General features: G+C 37.5%; 1 protein-coding gene across 2 annotated transcripts in view; it reads left to right on the top strand.

The window, feature by feature from the left end:
* The window catches only part of ap3b1a (adaptor related protein complex 3 subunit beta 1a), a 93923-nt gene that overhangs the window by 13183 nt on the left and 56845 nt on the right, over window positions 1-23895 (top strand). For both annotated transcript variants that reach the window (XM_066711973.1, XM_066711972.1), the window contains exons 5-10: window positions 1459-1619; window positions 2033-2099; window positions 8938-9120; window positions 21934-22086; window positions 23244-23341; window positions 23820-23874. In XM_066711973.1, the coding sequence (XP_066568070.1) occupies window positions 1459-1619; window positions 2033-2099; window positions 8938-9120; window positions 21934-22086; window positions 23244-23341; window positions 23820-23874 (717 nt within the window). The remainder of the gene's footprint in view (window positions 1-1458; window positions 1620-2032; window positions 2100-8937; window positions 9121-21933; window positions 22087-23243; window positions 23342-23819; window positions 23875-23895) is intronic.

Genomic DNA, 23895 nt, shown 5'->3' with positions numbered 1-23895 from the left:
CGTGATTACTTTCCTTGCACAATGGATTGGATGTTTTAGGCAGACGATTGTTCATGTTATAATTCTGCAGTCTATCTAAGCATGTCTGTTGCTTTTAAATACATATTTTTGTGGTGTTCCTCCTCTATTCTTGTGGCTTGTCTCTTTGATGGGAACAATTACATTAACTGTGTCATAGCAGCTCCTGAGATGGCACATGTGTTTGCCTGAGCTGCTTCCCTGCTGTAGCTCACACCGATGGGAATGAATAAATAAAGATTCATGTGCTGCTGCTTGGGGCACAAACAACATTTTGGTGTGAAGCATTTGCCATGATTGCCCATGAATTTTTCAGATTTCCTTTAATTAACACTGCTGTGTGCCCATATGGCCTTCAGCATGTGGCCTGTTTCTATGCCAGTAAATAAATTCTGCCTTCGATTGCTGTTTGACAAGACCCAGTTTGTGTGGCTGATACCCAAACCAAGACACTGTAGATACTGGCTGAAACTTCATCAATAATCTGTTTCACGAAAGGATGTAGAGTCCTTACAGGAAGTAAGAACAATGCATCTGAATACCCTCTCTCCTGATTTTTTTTTTTTTTTTAATATTCTGTTTAATTTGGAAATACACACAGATTGTTGTTGGAATCTAGAGACCTTGAGAAATGTTCGATCAGTTTATTTAAACTGTGAAGAGGCACCTGGTGTATTTGTATTGAGCTTTGAGTGCATATTCATGAACATGAAGTATTGAGCTATTTGTCCTGCAGAAAACCACAAAAAAAAATGGTGATCTCACATCCTGACTGAGATGTCGACATTTTTTAAAAGCTGCTTCTGTGGTTCTCACCCCTGTACAGAAAACCTATTTCAGACCCTGCTAGTTCTCAATCACTCTTCAATTTATCTTAGCATGGGCTCACAAGAGGTACTTTCAGCCTGAAACAGACTGCTGGCACAGCACTTACAGGTAGCTCGTCCAGTGTGTATGAACCTGTCCAAGATTGGACTTCAGAGCTACAGTGATGTGGCACCAAGTTAAAGTATTACATGTTCACCGAGCAAGCGGAGAGAAGGGGGTGACATGCTGATCAGAAACCCAGCCAGCCCCAGACAAATGATGCCTCCCGTCAGGCGCCCACTGTTCAGTCTCCATGACTTTCAGCGATGTCATTGTATTAAGCATTAAATGTGTATATCAGCATTAAATACTGTGATGTACTTTAAAACGGGAATCTGAAATTTGTTCTCTAAAAATGCCTTTTTTAAATCACAGATGCATGATTTTTTTGAAGTATTTTTTTGCATTTTCTTTCTTCAATATTCTGTTGAATAACCTACTGCAGGCTTTCTGTTACCATCATTGTTGTCTCTATGTATTAATACAAACAAAAAGTAAACTTAAATTCTTCCTCTCAGAGGAGGAAAAAAATAATGCTTACCTGAGGTGTTTTCTGATTCTTGTGTGTTGCAGGATCCTAACCAGCTGATTCGTGCCAGTGCTCTGAGAGTGTTATCCAGCATCCGAGTGACTATTATTGTTCCAATCATGATGCTGGCCATTAAAGAAGCAGCCACGGATTTGTCACCATATGTCAGAAAAACTGCAGCTCATGCAATTCAGAAACTGTACAGGTAAAGCAGCCTTGTTTCAAGAGGAATGGCTAGATATGGAGATAACAATTGCATAACAGTCGCCAGGAAAGAAAATGTATCCCTCAGAATTATATTCTTTGGGTTGTAAAAGCTTTGGGGTTTATACAGTGGGCTTCATGTGTAGGTGTGTGGATTGTCTTTGTGTTTCCCTTAATATCTAGAAGGATTCTTCACAAAACCATATAACATACCAAATTAGAACTGATTGTTACCGTTTAATTCAGTGTGAGATCCTGGAAAGGGAAAATGTTAAACTCCATCATAGAATATAATGTCTTTTTCTAACAAGATTAGGTAAAAAGCTTGTGAACGCTGTTTATTTTTTAATACTGTTTTTCATAACAAAATCAGCAACATTATTGTAATATTTTGCCATATTGATGTTTTCTTAGTCTTGAACCGGATCAGAAGGAACATTTAATTGAGGTCATTGAGAAACTGCTGAAGGACAAAAGCACAGTAAGTACAGTGAATACCCATTCATTTCTAGGTCACCTTACTTATTTTTCTTTATTGCTCTATAGCTGAAGGGGGGCATCTGAGAATGCATTATTTCCACTCACTCGATGCCCATTTGATCTATCAGTCTGTTCATGTCTGTGGAATAGACAGCTTTTCTATATTTTGCCTCTACCTAGGCATTCTCAGGGTAGGCTTTTTGATGCAGTTACAGGTGGTGGACACATGGGGGAGACGCATCCAAGCAATTTTTATTGTTACGTGCATCTTTACACAATTTTATTTTTCCACCAGGATGAATCTTATATTGTATTTACATGCTTTGATTTATACTTGTTTCTTGAATAAATGCACTACACATGTACTGAATCTTTGGCAAGTGCCAGCTGGCATTGAAGGATGTATATGTTTATCTGTAAAAGATTTGAATGAAATGAGCCCAGTGATATGCTTCCCATATCAATATAACATTTATATAATGGAAATATCACCGTAGAGTTTTAACTAATGGAAAGGATGCAGTGGAAATTATAACCAGGCATCCTAGAAATCGGCTTTCCCTGGATAAACACAGCAAAAAACAGACTTACCATTTTTAGAGAATTTGTAGTTTTCTGAGACCCCCCCCCCCCCCCCAACACACACTTTATTAGTATTAAAATATTAAGTAAACCAAATTAAATACCAGTGTCATGCATACAACGTGTGCAACAACCCCCACGTGTGGTTGAATTCTTTAAAGCACATTTATAAGCCCACACTCACTCCAATTAACCTCTTCCTGCGCATACAGATTAATCAGCGGCCTGCATTGTTTTAATGCTGCTTACCTTTTACTTCAGCCTGCAGACTGAAGGAGTAATTAATGTGACTGATCGGTCTGTGAGGAGATGACAAAAACTTATTTCATCCCTAAAATTTGATGATAAACCACAGGCGACTGTGCTAGAGCAGTGGGGAACACAAAAACACAAGCACCGTCACCAAACTGGTGAAAATCTGTAAAACTCAATGCTTTTAACAAAATAATTGTAAAAGGTACATTATTGGTGAAGCTCAGTAACAGTTGAAAATCTTATTTTCTCTACGGATTTTATTTTCTCTGTCGTCTTCTCCTTCATCTTCTCCTGCTGTTTCTCCTTCAGTTCTGTTTTAGAAAATGTTTTATCCTTGATCACAAAGCATCAGTTGGTTAACATTAGTAACTACACTCCTTCAGAGAAATTTGTTGTGGCACAGAACTATTCATCGGAAACCATTACAAAGCTATTAAAATCACTTGCCATGAGGAGTGCTGATGAAGCTTGTTTGGACTATCACATGGTTTATTTGCTGTGAAATGCAAAACGAAAACACAGAAAAGGAGAAAGACATTTGTCTCATTTCGCTTGTTCCCCAAGGTATGTTGAACCCATGCCAACAGAGGGAAAAGACAAATGGCTGCTATGTTAGCCTACCATGCCACCTGGCCACAAACAGACGTGGTTGTTGTTAGTTGTTAGTTGTTTTAAATTGTGGTTGTTGTTATTAGGTTGAACTTTCTTATTAAAAGCTTCAGAGCATTAATACAACTAAATATGTTAATAAAATATGTATTTGGTGACGTGCCACATTGGTTATAAATACCAGGTACCAGGTCTTTGTTTCTCAATCTGATAAATAAAAATAATACATACTTTTTTGTTATTGTGTTATTACTGGCATGGTATAGAATTACTATGTCTTTCCCTGTGTACAGATTAATATACAATCCAAGAAATCATCAGTTTCATGCAAGCTAATGAAAGATTTATAGAGTAGCCAGGTTATATATGCTTCCCCTTTTTGTACCATAGATGTTCTTGAATGTGTTAAGATATCGGCAATGGTTTAATTAATGCCCATGATACTGGGTAACTAAAATAAGATGACATCATTGTAGTAACCTTTAGAAGGGTTCCTTTGTATCCTTGACAGGCCGAAAACAAGCCCTTGGTGTTGTTTTTGTAAACCTTGTTCATTTAACAGGAGCTGACAGGGGAAAGCCAAGCTAACCTGACAGCATGGAGAAGGTTTAATGCATTCCTTCCTCTATTTAATTTAGGCCTAGTGACAGAGTAATTTTCACTATAGGAAGGTGAATTCGTAACAGTTTACATACACTGTTTAAATATTAAAAGAGAAACGAAAATCCTTGTCCTGGCCATAGCTAGTTTTAAAGTATTATACTTAATGAATGTAAGGTGGAAGATGTTGATGCTACAAAAGAAACTATACATTAATTGTAATTCATGTTCAGAAAATGCTGTGCACCAGATGCATTGCATGTTTACTTTAGATTTTAATGAAGAGTGATCACTTCCCTGTTCAAAATTGCTCTTTCTCGGGGAGACTTGTAATGAGCAAGCAGGTGTCATTTGGATTATTTCGTGCAAAATAGAATTTGGCTGTTTTTTATATTTTTTATTTATGTTTTTCCAAACAGCTCACCCTTAAAGCCACAGTAGTGAATATAATGTATTGTTCTTAATGATTTTCTCTTCCCTTGTTGCTAGGGCAATATTAATTTTGTTGTCAAAATTCATCAGTTTGCTGCAAACAGCTAATTAAAAATAAGATACTTTTATCCACTAATTAATACATTTGCAGGTACTGTAGATTTTATAATATTTGCAGATTACATTTCTACATTACAATGCAAAATGTATAATTATTTGCATAACATTCTTTTTTTAACAACCAAAAATATTTGAGTTGGAAATTAAATCTTAATTTGCTCAGATGACAAGATCTACTGTTTTGCTACAGTGGAAAGTGTGGAAATAACTGAAAACAGACTAAAAAGTGGGATTATTTGACTAAAGAAATGCAAAATAAAATCAACCTAGTTGAATGTGCAAAATCATTGGAACATTTCTATCTTGCTGAATGTAATCAAAATAAATGTTATAAGCAATTAACAACGTTTTCTTTAAGTATTTAATTTTCTAAATATTTGTTTGACGATCACTTCACTCATACTTTGTTAAATCAGGTGTGTGCAGTTTGTCAAACCATGCCTTTCAGTACCATAAAGGATTTAAAATAGTTTGTGCACTTTTGCACATAGAATTGTCTTTGGGCTACTTAACACAGGGAATCGTCCCACAGAGCCCTGGCACCATTGCACAGTAATGCCAGGTCAGTTCAGGTCGCTGTGCTGCCCTCAGTGACACACTGTAACTGGCCCCAGGTTCAGATGGGGATATCATAACAGGGCAGACAGGGTCACAGTTACACTGCTGCTCTTGCCTGGGTCTCTGAGGTGTGTAAATTAACTCACAACTTACAATGACAATCTAGCTTATTTTTTATCTTCATGGAAGCAAGTGTGAGCATGCTGTATCAGTTTTGGTATTCTAAAATCAACGCATAACATACACTACCGGTGAATATAAGTTAATTTTATTTATTTTGGGGTGTATATGTTTGTGTGTAATGTTGTACTTTTCAACCTTAAAACAGCGTAGAAAAACAGACTAAAGGCCCATTAGCTTCCTTGTACAAATGCTAATATTTCTCTGTCGGCTTGTGTGTAGTAAAGCACAGTTCAGTACATATCCCTAAAAGATTTACATATTACCCTGATGTCTTCGGAGTCAAACGCATGGGTACACCACAGCTTACTCAAGGTATTGATTTAGTATTGTTGGTGGCAGTGGGGAAGGAGGGAGGGAGGGTTTAGTTTTATAGGGTTGGGGGTTGAATTCGGAGTTTGTGCAGATGTTTCATTGTGATAGATCTATTATCCAGCTATTACAAGATAAATGAGTGATCTTTCTTATTTTCCATGCCTCCAGAAAATTGAAATAAGAGGGGGAATATCATTTGGGCTTTATGATTAGGGTAGGTGGGACGGCCATTAATTTAACCGAAAGCAACGTTGGCAGCACTGGCCAAGTTGCACTGAAATATCAATCAAGCCTCAGCAGTCTCCTAGTGATGACCCAGCACTCTCAGGTTTTCGCGGCGTTAATTAGAATTCATGACAAAATAGATGCAAGGAAACGTTTTGTACCCTTCATAATTTTATAGGAAATTTATTGTTATTAGAAGAACCATTTGCTTAGTGTGATTTTTCCATTACCAGCTTGTCAACTAGCATAGATAATCTGGAGAAAATATGAACTCCATAGACTGGTTGTCAGTTTTGTTGATGGTGCATGTAGTTTACCTTGCAGCCGAGCTAATGGCTGAAGTTCATAGCAACAGCACAGCAAAGCTTTGGCAACGGCAGCAAGACAAATGATTCCCCCCCCCCTTATTGCTTTAATATAAAAAATACATAAGTGGAAAATAACATTTAAATATTATGAGCTCACCACAGGGACTGGTGCTGGTGGTGATTTTCTTATCTAGAATCAAAAGCTAATTTCTCTCAGCCAGTCGCAGCATTGTGTGAGGGTAACCTGTGCAACTCCCCCCCGCCACCGACATAGCCTTGTTAATGAAATTGAATTATACATGGGGTGAAGGATGCCAAAGGCTGCAGCAATTTTTTTCCTTTAGTATTTTTTTGTTTTTGCCATCTAAAATTACCAACAATATACATACTAGCCTAATTGCTGCCTGTTTTTGTTTTGTTGACTGGAAACATTTGTGAACTGGGTCAGTTGAACCCTCCTATTGTGTATAGTAACAGCCACACCAGACTAAACTTGTTGTTTGAAGTGCAATGGACGAAGAGTGGGACACATTATTATAATGAAATGTGTTAATGAGTTTTAAAATATTTATTCAAGATAATTGGCTTAAGAGCTCTACAAATTATAGATTTGTGTCACTGTCCAATGTGAAAAATGTACACACCTTAATGTTTTTAATATTTTTGGTATATAAAGTGTTCTTGTGAAATGTTATGAGTTGGGTGTTGGCAGTACTGTTTTAGGCACAACCAAAGCTGAGATATCCATTTTCTGCAGTCTGCCATGCTTGTTGACTATGCCATCATATCCTGAGCCAATGGTTACCAGTGTTTTAATAAAGATTCTTTGAATCTCACTTGTTGTGCAGATGTTGTTTATTTCAAAATTGCGGGATTTGAGAATGATTAGTGGTCTTGCTGGGCCCAGCAGGTATCAGAACATCAACAGGATGGGAGTCAATAAATGCAGGTTCACGTTTATGCTGATAGGTAATGCATAAAATCCCCATAGGACCCGAAGCCAGTCTGTTATAATAAGGAAACTCTATTCCAGTCTCTTTCCTTCTAAGTGTAATGCTGTTGCATATTAATAAACCTAATGTCAGTCAGCACCCAGAAAATAACTTTGGCGCATCTGATCATTTTCATAAATTGTCATTCAAACAGTTTTTTTTTTCTTTAATAAGCTCTTCTGTCACTGAAGGCTTAAAATTGGATGTAAAGAAAAACATTAAAATAGAATATGGTTTGATAAAATAGTCAGTCTTTATTTTTTTTCCAAGACATCATTACTTAGGTTTGCCATGATATTTTCCTTTTAGACACAAATGAATTATACCATTAAATAATTAAAATGATGATCTAGTGATGATAATTATATTATGAAACTTAAAAATAGTGTTTTTTTTTTTTTTATGGATCTTCTAGTTTTGATGATCATCGAAGGCACACATCGTGTCTTCAAATAATTGCTTTTCTTTGTAAATACTGTTAAGGGTGGTATAATTATATTAAAACTACATGTAATATTGTAATTCTGCAAACTAAAGAAACCACCTAGAAACGAACCATGAATTACTTAACTTGTAATTTAAAGTAATGTATTTTAAAATTAAATCTGGTGAATGCTGTTTAAAGTAAATGATTATACACAACAAAGAAACGGACACGGATAACTGATAATCTTGTGATGTGCAGTAACGGATGTTTCTCTGGAGTAATGTCAGTTTGTGCCATTCAGTGTGTTCATTTCTGAGAGGGGTTTTGCATTGTGTGCGCTTGCATTATCAGACATTCCTGTTAGAATCTGTTTTGTGAGATTACAACTCATTGAATTTGGTCACATCACCACCAAAGCTGTGATGCTTCATAACAAGATGTGTTAGATGACTCGCACATTACTACATGCTCAACAGTTCACTAGTTTGTGGGTGTGTTCTATGGTATCATGACTTATTTCTGTGTGTATTGTTTAATAGTCCTTAAATGCAATGTATCACCTGGAGGGGGGTGGGGTGGTCTGGATTTCTAAATGAGAAATAAGACTTTCAGAACAGAAGCCATTGTTTTATTCACCCATTCTGGATAGGATTCACCCAAAACTGGATAGGGTCCTTGGATCACTTAGTTATTAATGGACATTAAACGAGCATGATGGGTCGAATGGCCTCCTCTAGTTTATAAACTTTATGTTCTTATTCATGTTGCTAAATGACCTGTGCTGTGCAAACCTGGGAGCCCCCACACGCCCAAAGCACTAGCTATGACTCATGAGTTATGTTATGACTCATCCAATTTAGGGTTTGGGATGACCCATTTTCTGGCATCTGTGAGGGATTATACATGCACATGAAATGTTATCTTAACTGGTATTAATGTTCTATACAAACAAAAGGGACAGAAGGTCATCCTGTGGTACTCCAGAGGTCAGCCTGACTATAGTGGATAATCAGCCCCCAACAGCAGGTCTCCCCGAAAGTGTTGCTTGCATGGAACATGTCTGGGTTTAGGCTCACTGCCGAGCGTCTGAACACAGGCTGAGCGAAAACTGCACTGTAGGACCATAGCAGAGTTGTGAAAATTAGTCAGCTATAGCATTGAATAGTCTTTGTGTGATGTGTTTGTTGGTGCCTTTGCTGATTCAATCAATTGCTGTATTATTTTTGTTTAAAATAGCTTGTCGCAGGGAGTGTGGTGATGGCTTTTGAAGAAGTGTGCCCGGAACGCATTGACCTGATTCACAAGAACTATCGCAAGCTGTGTAACCTGCTGGTTGATGTGGAGGAGTGGGGCCAGGTCGTCATCATCAACATGCTGACCAGATATGCGCGCACACAGTTTCTCAGCCCTTGGAAGGAGGTGAGTCATTGTAACCCCCTTTCTGTCTTGTTTTTTTTTTTTTTTTTGTTAATCTATACGGGTGCCTCCAAAATAATGCCTGATCTCAGGGTCAGTACTAGTCCAGTACAAAGAATACTAAAAATGCATTGTACTCAGACCTGTAATAGTGCCATAGGAGAGGTTGGATGTTCATATTTCCATTTTGGGACTTTCGTCTTGTTTGTTGTAGTCAGTTTGATTTTGAGTAAGCTGTTTATGAAGCCCAAAGTGCAGTACCAGAGTATCACAAATACTCTTGCAAGAATTTCAAACTTGCCTTGACTCTAAAAGCCGGTATTGATAGACTTGTCCCAGCATGCATAGTATTATGTTATTGTATTTGTGTGGGGGAACCATTTATTTATTTAATTTTGATTATGGCTTAGGTCTGTACAAATATCTAATTTCTAGTGTTTCTTTAAACTGTACAGACCATTTATGTTTTAATTATTTCAGTTTTACATGTATGCGCTTTCTTCTGTTTCTCTAAAGCCACCCAGGACAGTGTCCAGGTAAGAAGAGGGTTTTAGTAAATAGATTAAAGTATTGAAAATAACTTCACTCATACTGTCAAAGATATTTCTGCATTATTAAAACAAAACAAAAAACAGTTAATCTATATTAACTTTGGGAAAAATACATTTGAACATTTTCTTTAGTATTTTAGTATTTTGGAAAGAAACCTCCAATATAGATGTGATGTGCTCTTTTGATGAAATGTGTTTCAAGCACTAGTTAACCACTATGATAGCAAATATAATAATTGTAGGTGTTATATTTGTTTTGGCAGCCCTCCAAACAATGTTGATTTGCATCCATGTAAATTACAGAGGAGGTTTGTCTTTTTAATATAAGAAAAACCAAACCAGGTGTATGTTTCAGTTACTACATCTAATTAAAATACAAGTTTAATTGATAGCCATTTCAGTAGAGGTCTGAGGAACCACACACATTGAACCTAATATGCTTGTTCATATAAATGAACCCTCATGGTTCAACACATGGCATATTGCCAACTGCTTGAACAGGACACAGGCTGTCTACCTCCACTGCTTAAAGGTTCAGCTATAATTTGTGTGATAGTCTGCCATTAATTTTTATATATATATATATATATATATATATATATATATATATAAACAAACAATAAATAATAATCACCACCATCAGCCTGTATCAATCCAGTGCTGCATGAATGCCTCCCCAAGATGTTTCCACTTGTTTTGATCTACAGCTTCTTTTTTCCATATCACACCATTTCTTCTCTTGGCATCCATTCGATAACTCCTTTGTCCATATTTGATCTGTTCTTCTTGCAATGTGTGTGGCCCATTGCCATTTCAAAAATTTCACTTTCAATAATGTCACATAGTTTGGTTTGTTCTTGGATCCATTCATTTATTTATCTTTGTTATTCCAAGCATACATCTTTCCTTATATATGTGTGTAAATGTGTAAAGGGAAACATGTATATAATATATATATATATTGTGTGTGTGTGTAATATATACCGGTATGTAGGGCTTTGCAATATGATGATATATATCGTATGACGATAGAAAAACGTCTATCGTTTCATATTATGCTATATCGTTTATATCGTGGTGTCGCAAATTGCAATCTTTACGGCAGTATTCGTCATTAGGACGCTTTGCGTTCTTCCCGGTTTTTCCACACGTGTCGTATGCGGCAAGAAATGTGCATCAGAAACACCGACAGACATGAGGAGAGAGACCTGACACACAATAACCAACACAACCAAGAGATTCTTTAATGCACAAGCGCACACGCTGCGCCCCGCTCTCGTCGCCGGGCTGCAAGCACCCCCACCCCCGCTAATTTAGATTGATATCATTTGTATAAAATTAATAAACGTTTGTTTGCATTGTAATGAATTGGAAAGCAATGCAAACACATGCAGCAAGTATTATTTTCTTATTATTATGATGGTGAAGTGGTTCAACAGTTGTATTATTATTATTGTTATTATTATTATTATTACTATTATTATAACTATTTTGTATTAACATCGTGCTGTACTTGTAAGTAGAATCGAGACGCGACAGTCAGAGGAGAAATGTCCCCGTCTAGCAGATGTTAATGCGCCACTATAAACCCGGCTGTGATAAATCTACCTGAATCTATACCTTTAACAGCGCATGTGTTGCGTGATTACCATTACCTACTGTGTATATTTATATATGTGCTCTGAGGAAGATAAGTCGGAACGTGTAAAAGCATTATGATGTTCACCTTTTCTCTAATAAATAATTTTTGAGACATCGGTGAATATGGACTGCTTTTAGACGGGAGCTGCTGTCCTTCCTTGACCGGATAATTGTTCTATATAAAATCCCTGGGATAAGGCACCCCGCATTTAAACCTATTTTTAAACTTATGTGTATGTATGTATATACACTCACCTAAAGGATTATTAGGAACACCTGTTCAATTTCTCATTAATGCAATTATCTAACCAACCAATCACATGGCAGTTGCTTCAATGCATTTAGGGGTGTGGTCCTGGTCAAGACAATCTCCTGAACTCCAAACTGAATGTCTGAATGGGAAAGAAAGGTGATTTAAGCAATTTTGAGCGTGGCATGGTTGTTGGTGCCAGACGGGCCGGTCTGAGTATTTCACAATCTGCTCAGTTACTGGGATTTTCACGCACAACCATTTCTAGGGTTTACAAAGAATGGTGTGAAAAGGGAAAAACATCCAGTATGCGGCAGTCCTGTGGGCGAAAATGCCTTGTTGATGCTAGAGGTCAGAGGAGAATGGGCCGACTGATTCAAGCTGATAGAAGAGCAACTTTGACTGAAATAACCACTCGTTACAACCGAGGTATGCAGCAAAGCATTTGTGAAGCCACAACACGTACAACCTTGAGGCGGATGGGCTACAACAGCAGAAGACCCCACCGGGTACCACTCATCTCCACTACAAATAGGAAAAAGAGGCTACAATTTGCACAAGCTCACCAAAATTGGACAGTTGAAGACTGGAAAAATGTTGCCTGGTCTGATGAGTCTCGATTTCTGTTGAGACATTCAGATGGTAGAGTCAGAATTTGGCGTAAACAGAATGAGAACATGGATCCATCATGCCTTGTTACCACTGTGCAGGCTGGTGGTGGTGGTGTAATGGTGTGGGGGATGTTTTCTTGGCACACTTTAGGCCCCTTAGTGCCAATTGGGCATCGTTTAAATGCCACGGCCTACCTGAGCATTGTTTCTGACCATGTCCATCCCTTTATGACCACCATGTACCCATCCTCTGATGGCTACTTCCAGCAGGATAATGCACCATGTCACAAAGGTCGAATCATTTCAAATTGGTTTCTTGAACATGACAATGAGTTCACTGTACTAAACCGGCCCCCACAGTCACCAGATCTCAACCCAATAGAGCATCTTTGGGATGTGGTGGAACGGGAGCTTCGTGCCCTGGATGTGCATCCCACTAATCTCCATCAACTGCAAGATGCTATCCTATCAATATGGGCCAACATTTCTAAAGAATGCTTTCAGCACCTTGTTGAATCAATGCCACGTAGAATTAAGGCAGTTCTGAAGGCGAAAGGGGGTCAAACACAGTATTAGTATGGTGTTCCTAATAATCCTTTAGGTGAGTGTATATATCCCATAACAACATAACACATGTAATAGTAATCACACAACACTTGCCCTGTAATGTGTTGCATTCTGCATATATGTACCATGACAGCCTGCATGTAGTATTTGTTAGTTTTGCTTATTGAAGGATTTACAAAATATTTGTAGTTTGAATGTCTTTGGTCTCATTTTGTGGCTTGATTGAATAAAAACAAGAAATATTGAGATATATATCGTGTATCGCCCAAACGTCTACAAACATCAAGATATTATTTTTAAGTCATATCGCTCAGCCCTACCGGTATGTAAAAAATTCTATTGCTGAATGCAAAATTGCTTGCTTTCCTTTTCCCTCTGGTACAGCTCTTTTTTCGATGATTTAGAAATGTGCACACCGGGTGGTCACTGACATTGGCTGTGTTTTCCTGCGAGTTTCACCTGGACAGAAATCTGGACAAGTATAATGAGTCTGTGTCTCTGATTCCCAAAACAGCAAGAATTATATTATTTGTTAGCTTATGCTATGGCCAGTTAAAATGCTTCAAACATTATGTTTAAATAAATTCATGGGGTTTGTTGTTGATGCATCATAAGACAGTCAAAATTTAAATGGGAAACAGAAACGGTACTTCACAGTGGTACACAAAAAACTAAAATGCAGATTGCTCAAAAGTAATTTAAGTGCAGTTTATTAGGTATTGGAAATGATTTGAAAATCACAGTGTAATAGTTTATAGGAGTTTTTAGAACTGTATTGAGTTGACAGAATATAAGTTTGGTTCTCTCACTTTATAATAGGTACCTTCTTTCAAAACCACTTATTTTCCTGCCAAGTACAATCTGTGTGACCTGCATACAATAGTATACTCTTATTAGTTCAAATAGACTATCTTGAGATCCACCGTTTTGTAAGTGTAATCTAAATCCTTTAAGTCGGAGGGATTTTTAAAAGGACGGTTCCATTACACTGTCAATTGTGCCAAAACAAGTCACTGCAACACTCTGTTAAGAATCCTGCTTTCCTGCATTGTTCAAAACTTAAAAAGTCTGATGCTTCTCCCATGGACTTGGCCTTCGTGAATTGGTCATAATGAACTGAATGGTTTAAAAAAATATATAATAAATGATAGTAATACCTTATAAAGTACAAATAAATTGAGCAATATGTTTGTAATGTAGTTCTTATATAAATATACTTATACATATATAAGTACTTTTCTCCCTTGGAAGTAATAAGATGCTCTGATCTAAGATGATCATTGTGTCTCCAGCCTTGAGAAATTTAGCGTTACATTTTCCAGGCTTAGAGACAGTGTTGCTGAAGGCATCGAGAGCTCTGCACGGCCCTGGGGTTTTAATGGAACGCCTCAGTAGACTAGTGAATATGGAAGGCTTCCCTTGGATAAAGAAACTGGCTCTAATTTATGCTGCTCTGATAGCCCATGTTTTTGCAACTTACTAAATGCAACATCAAGCTATATAATGTGTCTTCTGGCAGAATGGATTTCTCATTTATTTGTATAAAATATGAATTGTTTATGGAGCAGTATTTAGCCTTTAAGGATATAAATCTGTGATTTGAGGAACAATTAAATGGAGAGCAACCAGATAGCAGTCACATCACTTTCAGTATATTTCCCATAATTTTTCTAAACTGACATCTTTTATGATAAATAGTGGATGCCAAGTCAAAGCTGATTACACAGTGCTCTAGGAATTCATAGTGCTGTCAGGGAGAAGACCGATTGACTTTAAATTTACATATTAATGAGAAGATTTGTTAAGAGGGTGCTTGAGTATAAGAAAATAACAGGATATTTATAGGGCACGACATTTATAAATAAAGCTGATGCAGGAAAATGGAAATTAAACCTTTTAGGTTAATAAATTCAAGAGCCCGGTAAAGCGCGTATTTGCATTTTCATTTTTTAAATCATCTTACTGTTTGCATATCTGAGATCCTTTTTGTTATTCTAAAACAATCAGCAAAACAAATGACCAGGTAATTTTTTTCTCTCCTTCCAATTGCAAATTTTTATACGCAGTTTGTTGTTGCTGGTGAGGAATACCAAATTTAAGTGGTGGTTATTTATGAATCTATTTGTTAATGTACAATCCACTCCTTCTAACTGAGCTATGACAGCTTCATTATATTGATGATGGGAAGCCATGGTAAAGATTGTAATGCAAGTGCAATCCTCTTTTCAGACAAGAAATGGTTAAAAGGCAGTGAAAACAAATCTTTTTTCTACCTTCAAAACTCCTTTCAGGGACTCGCCAGAGTGGCTTTGCCAGAATTGCCCATCCTGAGCTAGCCTCAGTGGAGCCAGCGAGATCGGCCCTGTTGTCATGAACTCAGAACAGTGGCCCCTCCGCTGACTGGATTGGGTTCATGCGCATAGATATAACTGCCATGAAGTGGGGCTTTTTGCTATGTCAGGATCTGGTGTGAACTACAGTACTGGCATACTTTGGATTTGGCATTCAAGCCCAGAATTAAGGGGGGTTATTTGAAAAATAAAGCAAATCTTGTAAGTTTAATGCACATTGAGGAAATAAATGGTACAGTGGCTCTGTGAAGAACATCTTGGCTATTGTGTTCAGATGGGAACTGTTGTCAAAGGCTTCTCTAGCTGGCATTCAGTCAAATGGAAATGTGGTTTAGTTTCACGTTTAATTTTTTCAGGCTTCTTGGTTGTGTGATCAAGACAGGAATGAAAACAAAAGTGTACCGAAAAATATATATATAAAAAAAGTAAGCTGGTAGGTTGCCACCGAATGCAGAACCGAGGTATGAAACACAGGTGGACTAAGAAAAAAGGCCAAAGCATCCTGCAGATGTGAGTGAACCTGTCGAAGGCTCCCATTGGGAATATACCTTAAAACCTGCTTAAAACCTGTATGTATGCACGTAGAGGTCTGTGGTCCAGTTCAATGAGATGATATGGGGCTGGCACTAGTGTAGCCTGCTGCTCCAGTGACCAGTGGAGCTCTGCTGAGGCTCCCAACATTGTTCGGCCCTGGGGTTTAGGAAAACATAAAATGGCCTCTGCTTTTACACATAAAAATCACTCTGAATTAATTACAGAAATAAAACTTAACCTGTCATTTGCCCTTTACAACGCTGACTTCCAGCCGATCAGAGCGAGCAGTATTAATGAATGGCCGCTGCCTGAGTGCTTTGCGCAGGCAGACCGAAGGAGTGCCTTGCACAGGTTAATAGGGAAGGTGCACATCTTCCAACTCATACATTATTTATGCCAATGCGAGTTTTCTCAAGTGCAGTTGCTGTGCTGAGCGCTGATGGCTGCCTGTCATCTCCATGGATGGCTAATGCACTTAGTGAGGCTGCGGACTCATAGGACTATAAAACAGTCATTTGAAATGCCTTTTGTGTGAAGTCATTAAAGTGGGTCTGAGCACAGTTTGAATAAAAATAACTAGAAAACTGCTGTCTTATGGTGAAGGCTTTATAAGAGCTTTTGAAAGTGGATGGGGGGGTGCAGTGGAAATTATTTCCTGTATTTCAATGATATTTAATCTAGTCAATCTGAAGGTCTTCACAGTTAGTTTTGTAAGTCGATGTTTTCTTCTGGGATGCCGGTCTACTCTTTAAAAGAAATCGGGTTTCCTCAGTGCCTGTACTCGTGTATGAAAGGTTTTGCGCTGGTTAATCAATGCTTTTACTGCAGTGGAGAAGTCCTTTTGCTCATGACCTTGTTATCATTATTTACATGAAGTCTGATGCTCGGAGCTTCATATCGCGACTGGTAAAACACATTTTCAAATAGCAATTCGCACATTATATTAATGTGGTATCTACTGAAGGTATACAGATGGTTTACAACCTCAGTTATATATATACACAGCAGATGCTTTAGACAAATGGGGAAAATATTTGTATATGTTTATTCCTTATTTAATAGAAATCAGACTTTGCTTTTGATTTTGTTTTCCAACATATTATTGTAAATAATAAAATGAATGAAAATGGAATAGACAAAAATGATGGGACCCTCAACCTAATATTTTGTTGCGCAACCTTTAGAGGCAATCACTGCAATCAGACATTTTCTGTAGCTCTCAATGAGACTTCTGCACCTGTTACCGGTAGTTTGGCCCACTCTTCCTGAGCAAACTGCTCCAGCTGTCTCAGGATTGATGGGTATCTTCTCCAGACTGCAAGTTTCACCTCTTTCCATAGATGTTTGATAGGATTCAGATCAGGACTCATAGAAGGCCACTTCAGAACAGTCCAATGTTTTGTTCTTATCCATTCTTGGGTGCTTTTAGCTGTGTGTTTTGCGTCATTGTCCTGTTGGAGGACCCATGACCTTCGACTGAGACGGAGCTTTCTGACACTGGGCAGCATGTTTCACTCCAGAGTGCCTTGATAGTCTTGATTTCATTGTGCCCTGCACAGATTCAAGGCACCCTGTGGCAGGCGCAGCAACGCAGCCCCAAAACATAACCGAGCCTCCACCATGTTTCACTGTAGGCATGGTTTTCTTTTCTTTGAAAGCTTCATTTTTTCGTCTGCGAACATAGAGCTGATGTGACTTGCCAGAAAGCTTCAGTTTTGACTCATCTGTACAAAGGACATTCTCCCAGAAGGATTGTGGCTTGTCAATATGCATTTTAGCAAATTCTTTCAAAAGTGGAGTCATGGTGACGAATGGTGCGATCAGAAACTGACGTACCTTCAGCTTGGAGTTCAGCTTGTATCTCTTTGGCAGTTATCCTTGGTTCTTTTTCTGCCATTCGCACTATCCTTCTGTTCAATCTGGGGTCGATTTTCCTATTGCGGCCACGTCCAGGGAGGTTGGCTACAGTTCCATGGACCTTGAACTTCTTAATAATATTTGCAATTTGTTGTCACAGGAACATAAAGCAGCTTGGAGATGGTCTTGTAGGCTTTACCTTTACCATGCTTGCCTATTATTTTCTTTCTGATCTCCTCAGACAACTCTCTCCTTTGCTTTTTCTGGTCCATGTTCAGTGTGGTGCACACGATGATTCCAAATGGCACAGTGACTACTTTCCTCCATTTAAATAGGCTGAATGACTGATTATAAGATTGGAGACGTGATACTAATTAAAGAAACAAATTAGTTTGGAATATCACTATAATACAATTATTTATTATCTTTTCTAAGGTGTACCAACAAGTGTGGCCAGACCATTTTAGAAAATCTTTGTAGAATGAGCAATAATTCAGTTATTTTCACAGCTTCTTTGCTTTATTCTATGACATACATAAGGAATGCAGTATACATAATGCAATAGCTTTTAATTTCATAACTTTTCAGCTAGAATTAAGCATTATTTCAATGAGCTGTAAGGGTACCAACACATTTCAGCACGTCTGTGTATATATGTATGTGTATATATATATATATATATATATATATGTATGTATATGTATATGTATATGTATGTATATGTATATATATGTATATGTATGTATATATATATATATATATATATATATATATATATATATATATATAATAACACACACAGACAGGGAACAAAAATATGAATATAGAATGCAACAATTTCAAAGATCAATTGAAATAAATTAATTAGGCCCTAATCTGTGGATTTCAAGCCTCAACTTTTGAGGGATTGTGCAATTGGTATGCTGACTGCAGGTACACTACCGGTCAAAAGTTTTAGAACACCTCCATTTTCCCAGTTTCTATTGAAATGTATGCCGTTTAATGTCTCAATGTACTCTGAAATTAAAACATAGGACAAAAAAACAATTAGAGGTAAAAAATAAATAATGGAATTGTTTTGTTTAACGAAATGTAACCCCTTAAACTGACAAACCCCTCTAGTACCCTTTAAAGGGCAACAAATGCGTGTGCTTCTCTTCAGTCCCATGTGTACTCTTCACTGTTGTGTTGTGTTGTTTGCCAAGTGTTTGGTATCTCAGCTTTCTAATGATGTGAAGCATTCTCTGATATGAAAAAATGTTGTGACCGTAATTACGGTCTGAGTAGGAATACAAAATCTCAGACAATATTGACAATTATGACATATTCTGGAACCAGACAGTCTACTGATCAAAACAAGACCATCCACGTTTTGGTAGAAGCACCACACGCCCATAGCGAGCTCAAAATGTCAAGATGGAAAACTCTGTTTACAGTGTACTAATACACAACGATTTTACATAATTGATCTGAATTTCTATGTGTTTGCTTGAATATCAAATCATATAATAATAATACTGGATTAATCGTTAGGTTGTTCTGAACAAAACAAGCCTATTTGCAAAGAAATCCGATTGAATCTAAGTCATCTGCGTCTGAATGAGACCCCCCCCCCCCCTCCAACTCCCTGGAGTAGCCTCCGCATTTACCTCCCGGGTTTTGCAGGCGACCCGGACACTGTAAATCGGATGTGTTTGAGAATGAAACACGCTGGTCCCCAAGAGAATAAGCTTTCAAACGATGTGCGCATTGTAGGAATACAGTGTAACTTCTATTCACAGGAGCTGCGCGTAACACTTACAAATAATGCTTAAGAGGGTTTAGTAACACAGTATATAACTCTGAAATGTACATTATTTTTCAGTTTTTGGTAACCTAAACTTTTTTTTTTTTTTAACCTCTGGTAGTTTACCGCTTTGTACCTTTTTAAGTTATTCACTGGACTTGAACTGCTTAAATTTCAATAAAAACAGGAAAAGTGGGGGTGATCTAAAACTTTTTACTGGTTGTAGGTCTTGACATCTGTGACATTGTCTTGTGTGACAAAACTGCACATTTTACAGTGGCCTTTAATTATGCCCAGCACAAGGTGCACCTGTGTAATCATTGTTTAATCAGCTTCTTGATATACCACACAGGTGGATAGATAATCTTGTCAAAGGAGAAATGCTCATTAACAGGGATGTAAACTAATTGGTGCACAAAATTTAAGAGAAATAACTTTTTTGTGCATATGGAACATTTCTGGGATCTTTGATTTCAGCTCATGAAACATGGGACCAACACTTTACATGTTGCATTTAAATTTTAGTTCAGTATATAAAAACTCAGCAAAAATATAAGTCCTCTCACTTTCAACTGTTTTTATTTTCAGCAAACTTAACATGTGTAAATATTTGTATGAACATAAAAAGAGTGTGTATATAATTATATATTTAGTAATAATTTCCTTAACATCTGTTTTTCTATAGCATCTGCTGTAGGGCAGTCCACTACTATTTCACATTTGTAAGTCTGCAGCTCTGCAAAGAGAGTTGCAAGGAGAACTAATGTAGATTTAACTGAAAGCACTGAAGACTCTCAGACAGTCCAAGCCAGAAGAATCACTGTTCCATGGGATGCTGACTGGGCTGTTCTGGAGCTTTTCAAGATGGAACTCTAATAGCAAATAGCAATAGGACTTGTAAACAGGTTGACGGGAACAGATCTGGAAATCCTGAAAGTGATTTTATAAAAAGATTTTCAAACTTTTGCCTTCAGTATAGTATGTATAAGTGTTTGGTAGGAAATAAGGCCATTATTATAACTATAGTAGTTTACACAGAATTAGCCGTTTGAGCGGTTAACGAGCTGTAAGTCGTTAAAAAGCACTGAGAATATTAGTACTAAGTGGCTAATATGGAGAAAGCATGAGTTGCTGCACAGAGTGGACTGGCGGCTGTGCAGGGAGTTAGAACAGGAGAGTTAAACCCGCCAATAAAGTGAGTTAGATGGAACACATTTGAGTCCAGTCAGGGGCAAAACCATTAAATGATAAAATCAACATCAGAAGTGCATTAGAAAAAACATTTTTCTGTTTGTTTGTTTTATTGGAAAAAGTACTTTAGAAAGCTTATTAAAGTTGAGTGCCATTTTGATTTGGAAATGTGAAAATACTTACTAGCTTTAGATTTTGGAAAAAAATGTTATATTGGTCTATTGATTTTTCACCTTTTTAAGACCATAAGTTCAGTGTTTAGATTCAGACTTGTTTAATGTTACATCTACTAAAAGTAGTAAACACTATAGACACTGGAACAGTACCTTAACATTTGGGTTAATTATAATAATAATTAAAAAAAAAACTTCTGCAGTTCAGAGTTTGTCTCAACATTATATATTATGTTATTATATATTATGCTGAATAATAATGAAATAATAATAATATTGGCTCAATTGCAACGAACGCGCAGAGTTAGTATGGAGCTGTGTACTATATGGGATCATCTCCAGTCCGCAGCTTTCAGTTTTATGGAATTGACCCATTAAACCTAATAAATAAAGCATTATAATTTCAGCTTATGTTGGTTAAATGATTCCGGAATATGCTTTTTCCTCCATGATTTTTTAAGTTGCAAATTTACATTAAGCTTTTGGGGGGTCTTCTATGCATTAAACAACAAATTCCAAACAGCAAAACGTTTGAAACACTTGTTTTGTTTCACTTTTCTTTATATTGCACAACTTTGCTGTAAAGATCGCGGATATAGAAACAATTAAACAGAAGTGCTCTTTCAGAAGAAACATTTTTTTAAATCATATGTAATCGTATATTTTCAAAATACATTGTTTAAATGTCCAATGCCTGCTGACACGACATTGACACTTGATGTGCTTTTTATTATGGTTTCGAACTTTTATATCCAGCAACTTTTATTTAAGTAATTTGCAGTATACAAATCAAATGTTTTAATTTAGATAGTGGGACATCTGAAGTGTGGTTTAGTATTGTAACTCTTGCAGGGGTTTCCAAGTAGTAAACCCAACTCATCATTGCAGGTGCAACAACAAATCATTGCATTACTGCAGCGCACACTGGTCTCAGGGACTGAACACTTGTTCTTCCGTCTCCCTTCATCTTTTATGCCCTCTCCCTACACTCCTCCCCACCGCACTGCCTTTACCCCATTAACCCTGTATGTGGTGCAGTGGCACGCTACAGTATTCAAACACTGTCAATTTGTATCAACAAGAGAAAACATATCAATGTGATTGTCACGTGACGAACCTTTGAAGGTTTGGAGACCGAACAGAAACCTGCTGTTTTTGAGCAGAAATTGTTGGAGCTGTTCTGGATTTAAAGGCCAAAAACAACCACTTTGTCTCCTTTTGTCTCCTGTGATGGGTTTGATTGAGTTGAATTGATCATTAGTGTGATTTCTCTCAGTCTTTTATTCTTACGTTTTTCTCCACAGGATGCTTTATGTGAAGAAAATGAAAACTTCTATGATTCGGATGAGGAGAAGAAAGACAAAAGCCAGTCTGCTTCCAAGCCCTATGTGATGGACCCAGACCACCGCCTGCTCCTCAGGAACACAAAGCCCTTACTGCAGAGCAGGAACACCGCAGTGAGTTACTGACCACATGTCTTTTCTGATGACCTCCCACTGGACGACTGCACATTATTCAGGGCACTCAGCTCTTATTGCCTCCCTGTAGAACCGATTGTTAACAATGCATCGCTTTTAAATGTTTCTGTTGATTTCTGTTTTTGAGCTCCAGTATCTTTTTGGTGGTGTTGGGGTGGTACTTTTTTTTTTTTTTGTCCCACATGCAAGCCTTTGAAATTACAATCTATTATAACTCGAAGCAGACTTGTGTTTTTGACAGTCTGTGCAGAACCGCAACCTGGTATGAAGAATAAAGGCAACCTTGATAACATGCCATACGCCTGCACGCTCCCTCCTACCAGTGTGTGTTATCACGGGAATGCGTTAACATCAAGGTTATGCTAATAAAAGTATCGTACTTTATCTCTTACCACTTACACGCAGCGCTGTTGATTTTCCATTATTCTGGGCTTTCAAGGTCGGTGTTATTTAATAAGTGAAAGGCAAAAAATGATTGTTTTACATAAAGTTGATTAAAAACGTGAAGTGAAATGTTTTCTTTCCAACCAAAGGGCATCCAGTCCTCCATCTTGATGCCTGAGTTTTTAAATTATTCTTTTCTTCCTTGCCTTTTAATTTATTTGCTCTCTGACATGTCAGGATTTACAGTATTGCTTCTTGGCAATAGCATTTCAACTCTTTACCGAGTGCTGGTGTTGGTACATATTTGGGAGCCACACACCTCCAGCGTAGGGAATGTGTCTGTGTGGAGTAGGTTTTCCTTTTCGAAAGGTGGAAGTCATGCCGAATTGACTGCCACCTGCCTGGCCATGCTGTGGGGGGTGGGGTGGTGGGGGGGTCTGTTAAAATCAGAATGGCCACAGTTTCAGAGACTCCATCTGATTTACCATTTAACAAAAAATATATATATATTAAATACCCACTTGTCTCATCAGATGGAAGAAAGATTTCACTGCTGGAGGCAGTTTATTGTAGAATTAGTCTGAAGTTACATTTTATTCTAAGTAGGTATTGTTTTTGAATGTTTATTTTATTATTTTTATTTTCTAATAACAGTGAAATTGTATTTATTATTATTTTTAATAAGAATCTACTAGATGGATCTACATTCTGCAGAAAGATGAGTCTCTTGTCCTGCTCTTTCTCCTGTGCAGGTTGTGATGGCAGTCGCCCAGCTGTACTGGCACTTGGCCCCGAAGCCTGAAGTGACCATGGTCACCAAGTCACTAGTGCGATTACTACGAAGCCACAGGTATACAGACCTGCACAGCAGGGCACGATATCCAATCCCAGCCTTACAGTGAGGGCCTGTCATTAATATAAAGTGAAATGATGACCACTCCTCATCCTCCTTGTTTCTCCTGTCTTTAGGAACGTTTTATTTATTTTTGCCCTGTCTGGAGCCTGAAGTGTCATTCAACAGTTTATAAGTGCTAGGTTTTTAAACATAATTTACAATATTAAATGATTTTTCTTTTTTGATGAAGTTACTAATATAGGGTGCAGTTGCAATGAGGGATATCTATAAACCTTGTTGTTCAGCTATTTGATATGAGATCCAACAAAGTTACAGAAGACAAATGCAGATTGTGTGATAGAATACACACCGAGACTGCACGCTCTTATACACAGTTTGAGAGTTTCACTGATTGTTCTTTGTCACTCTTGTAGCTAGTATTTTGTACGTAATTGTAAACTCCTGTGTTTTCCTTGGTTCTGTGTCTTTTCAGAGAGGTTCAGTATATCGTGCTGCAGAATATTGCTACCATGTCTATTCAGAGGAAGGTAAAGTATTTAATTACTCAA

Source organism: Amia ocellicauda, chromosome 8, assembly GCF_036373705.1.
Source record: "Amia ocellicauda isolate fAmiCal2 chromosome 8, fAmiCal2.hap1, whole genome shotgun sequence".
Taxonomy (NCBI): Eukaryota; Metazoa; Chordata; class Actinopteri; order Amiiformes; family Amiidae; genus Amia; species Amia ocellicauda.
The sequence above is the reverse complement of the archived record's forward strand: the minus strand, read 5'-3'. Positions and strand labels throughout refer to the sequence as shown.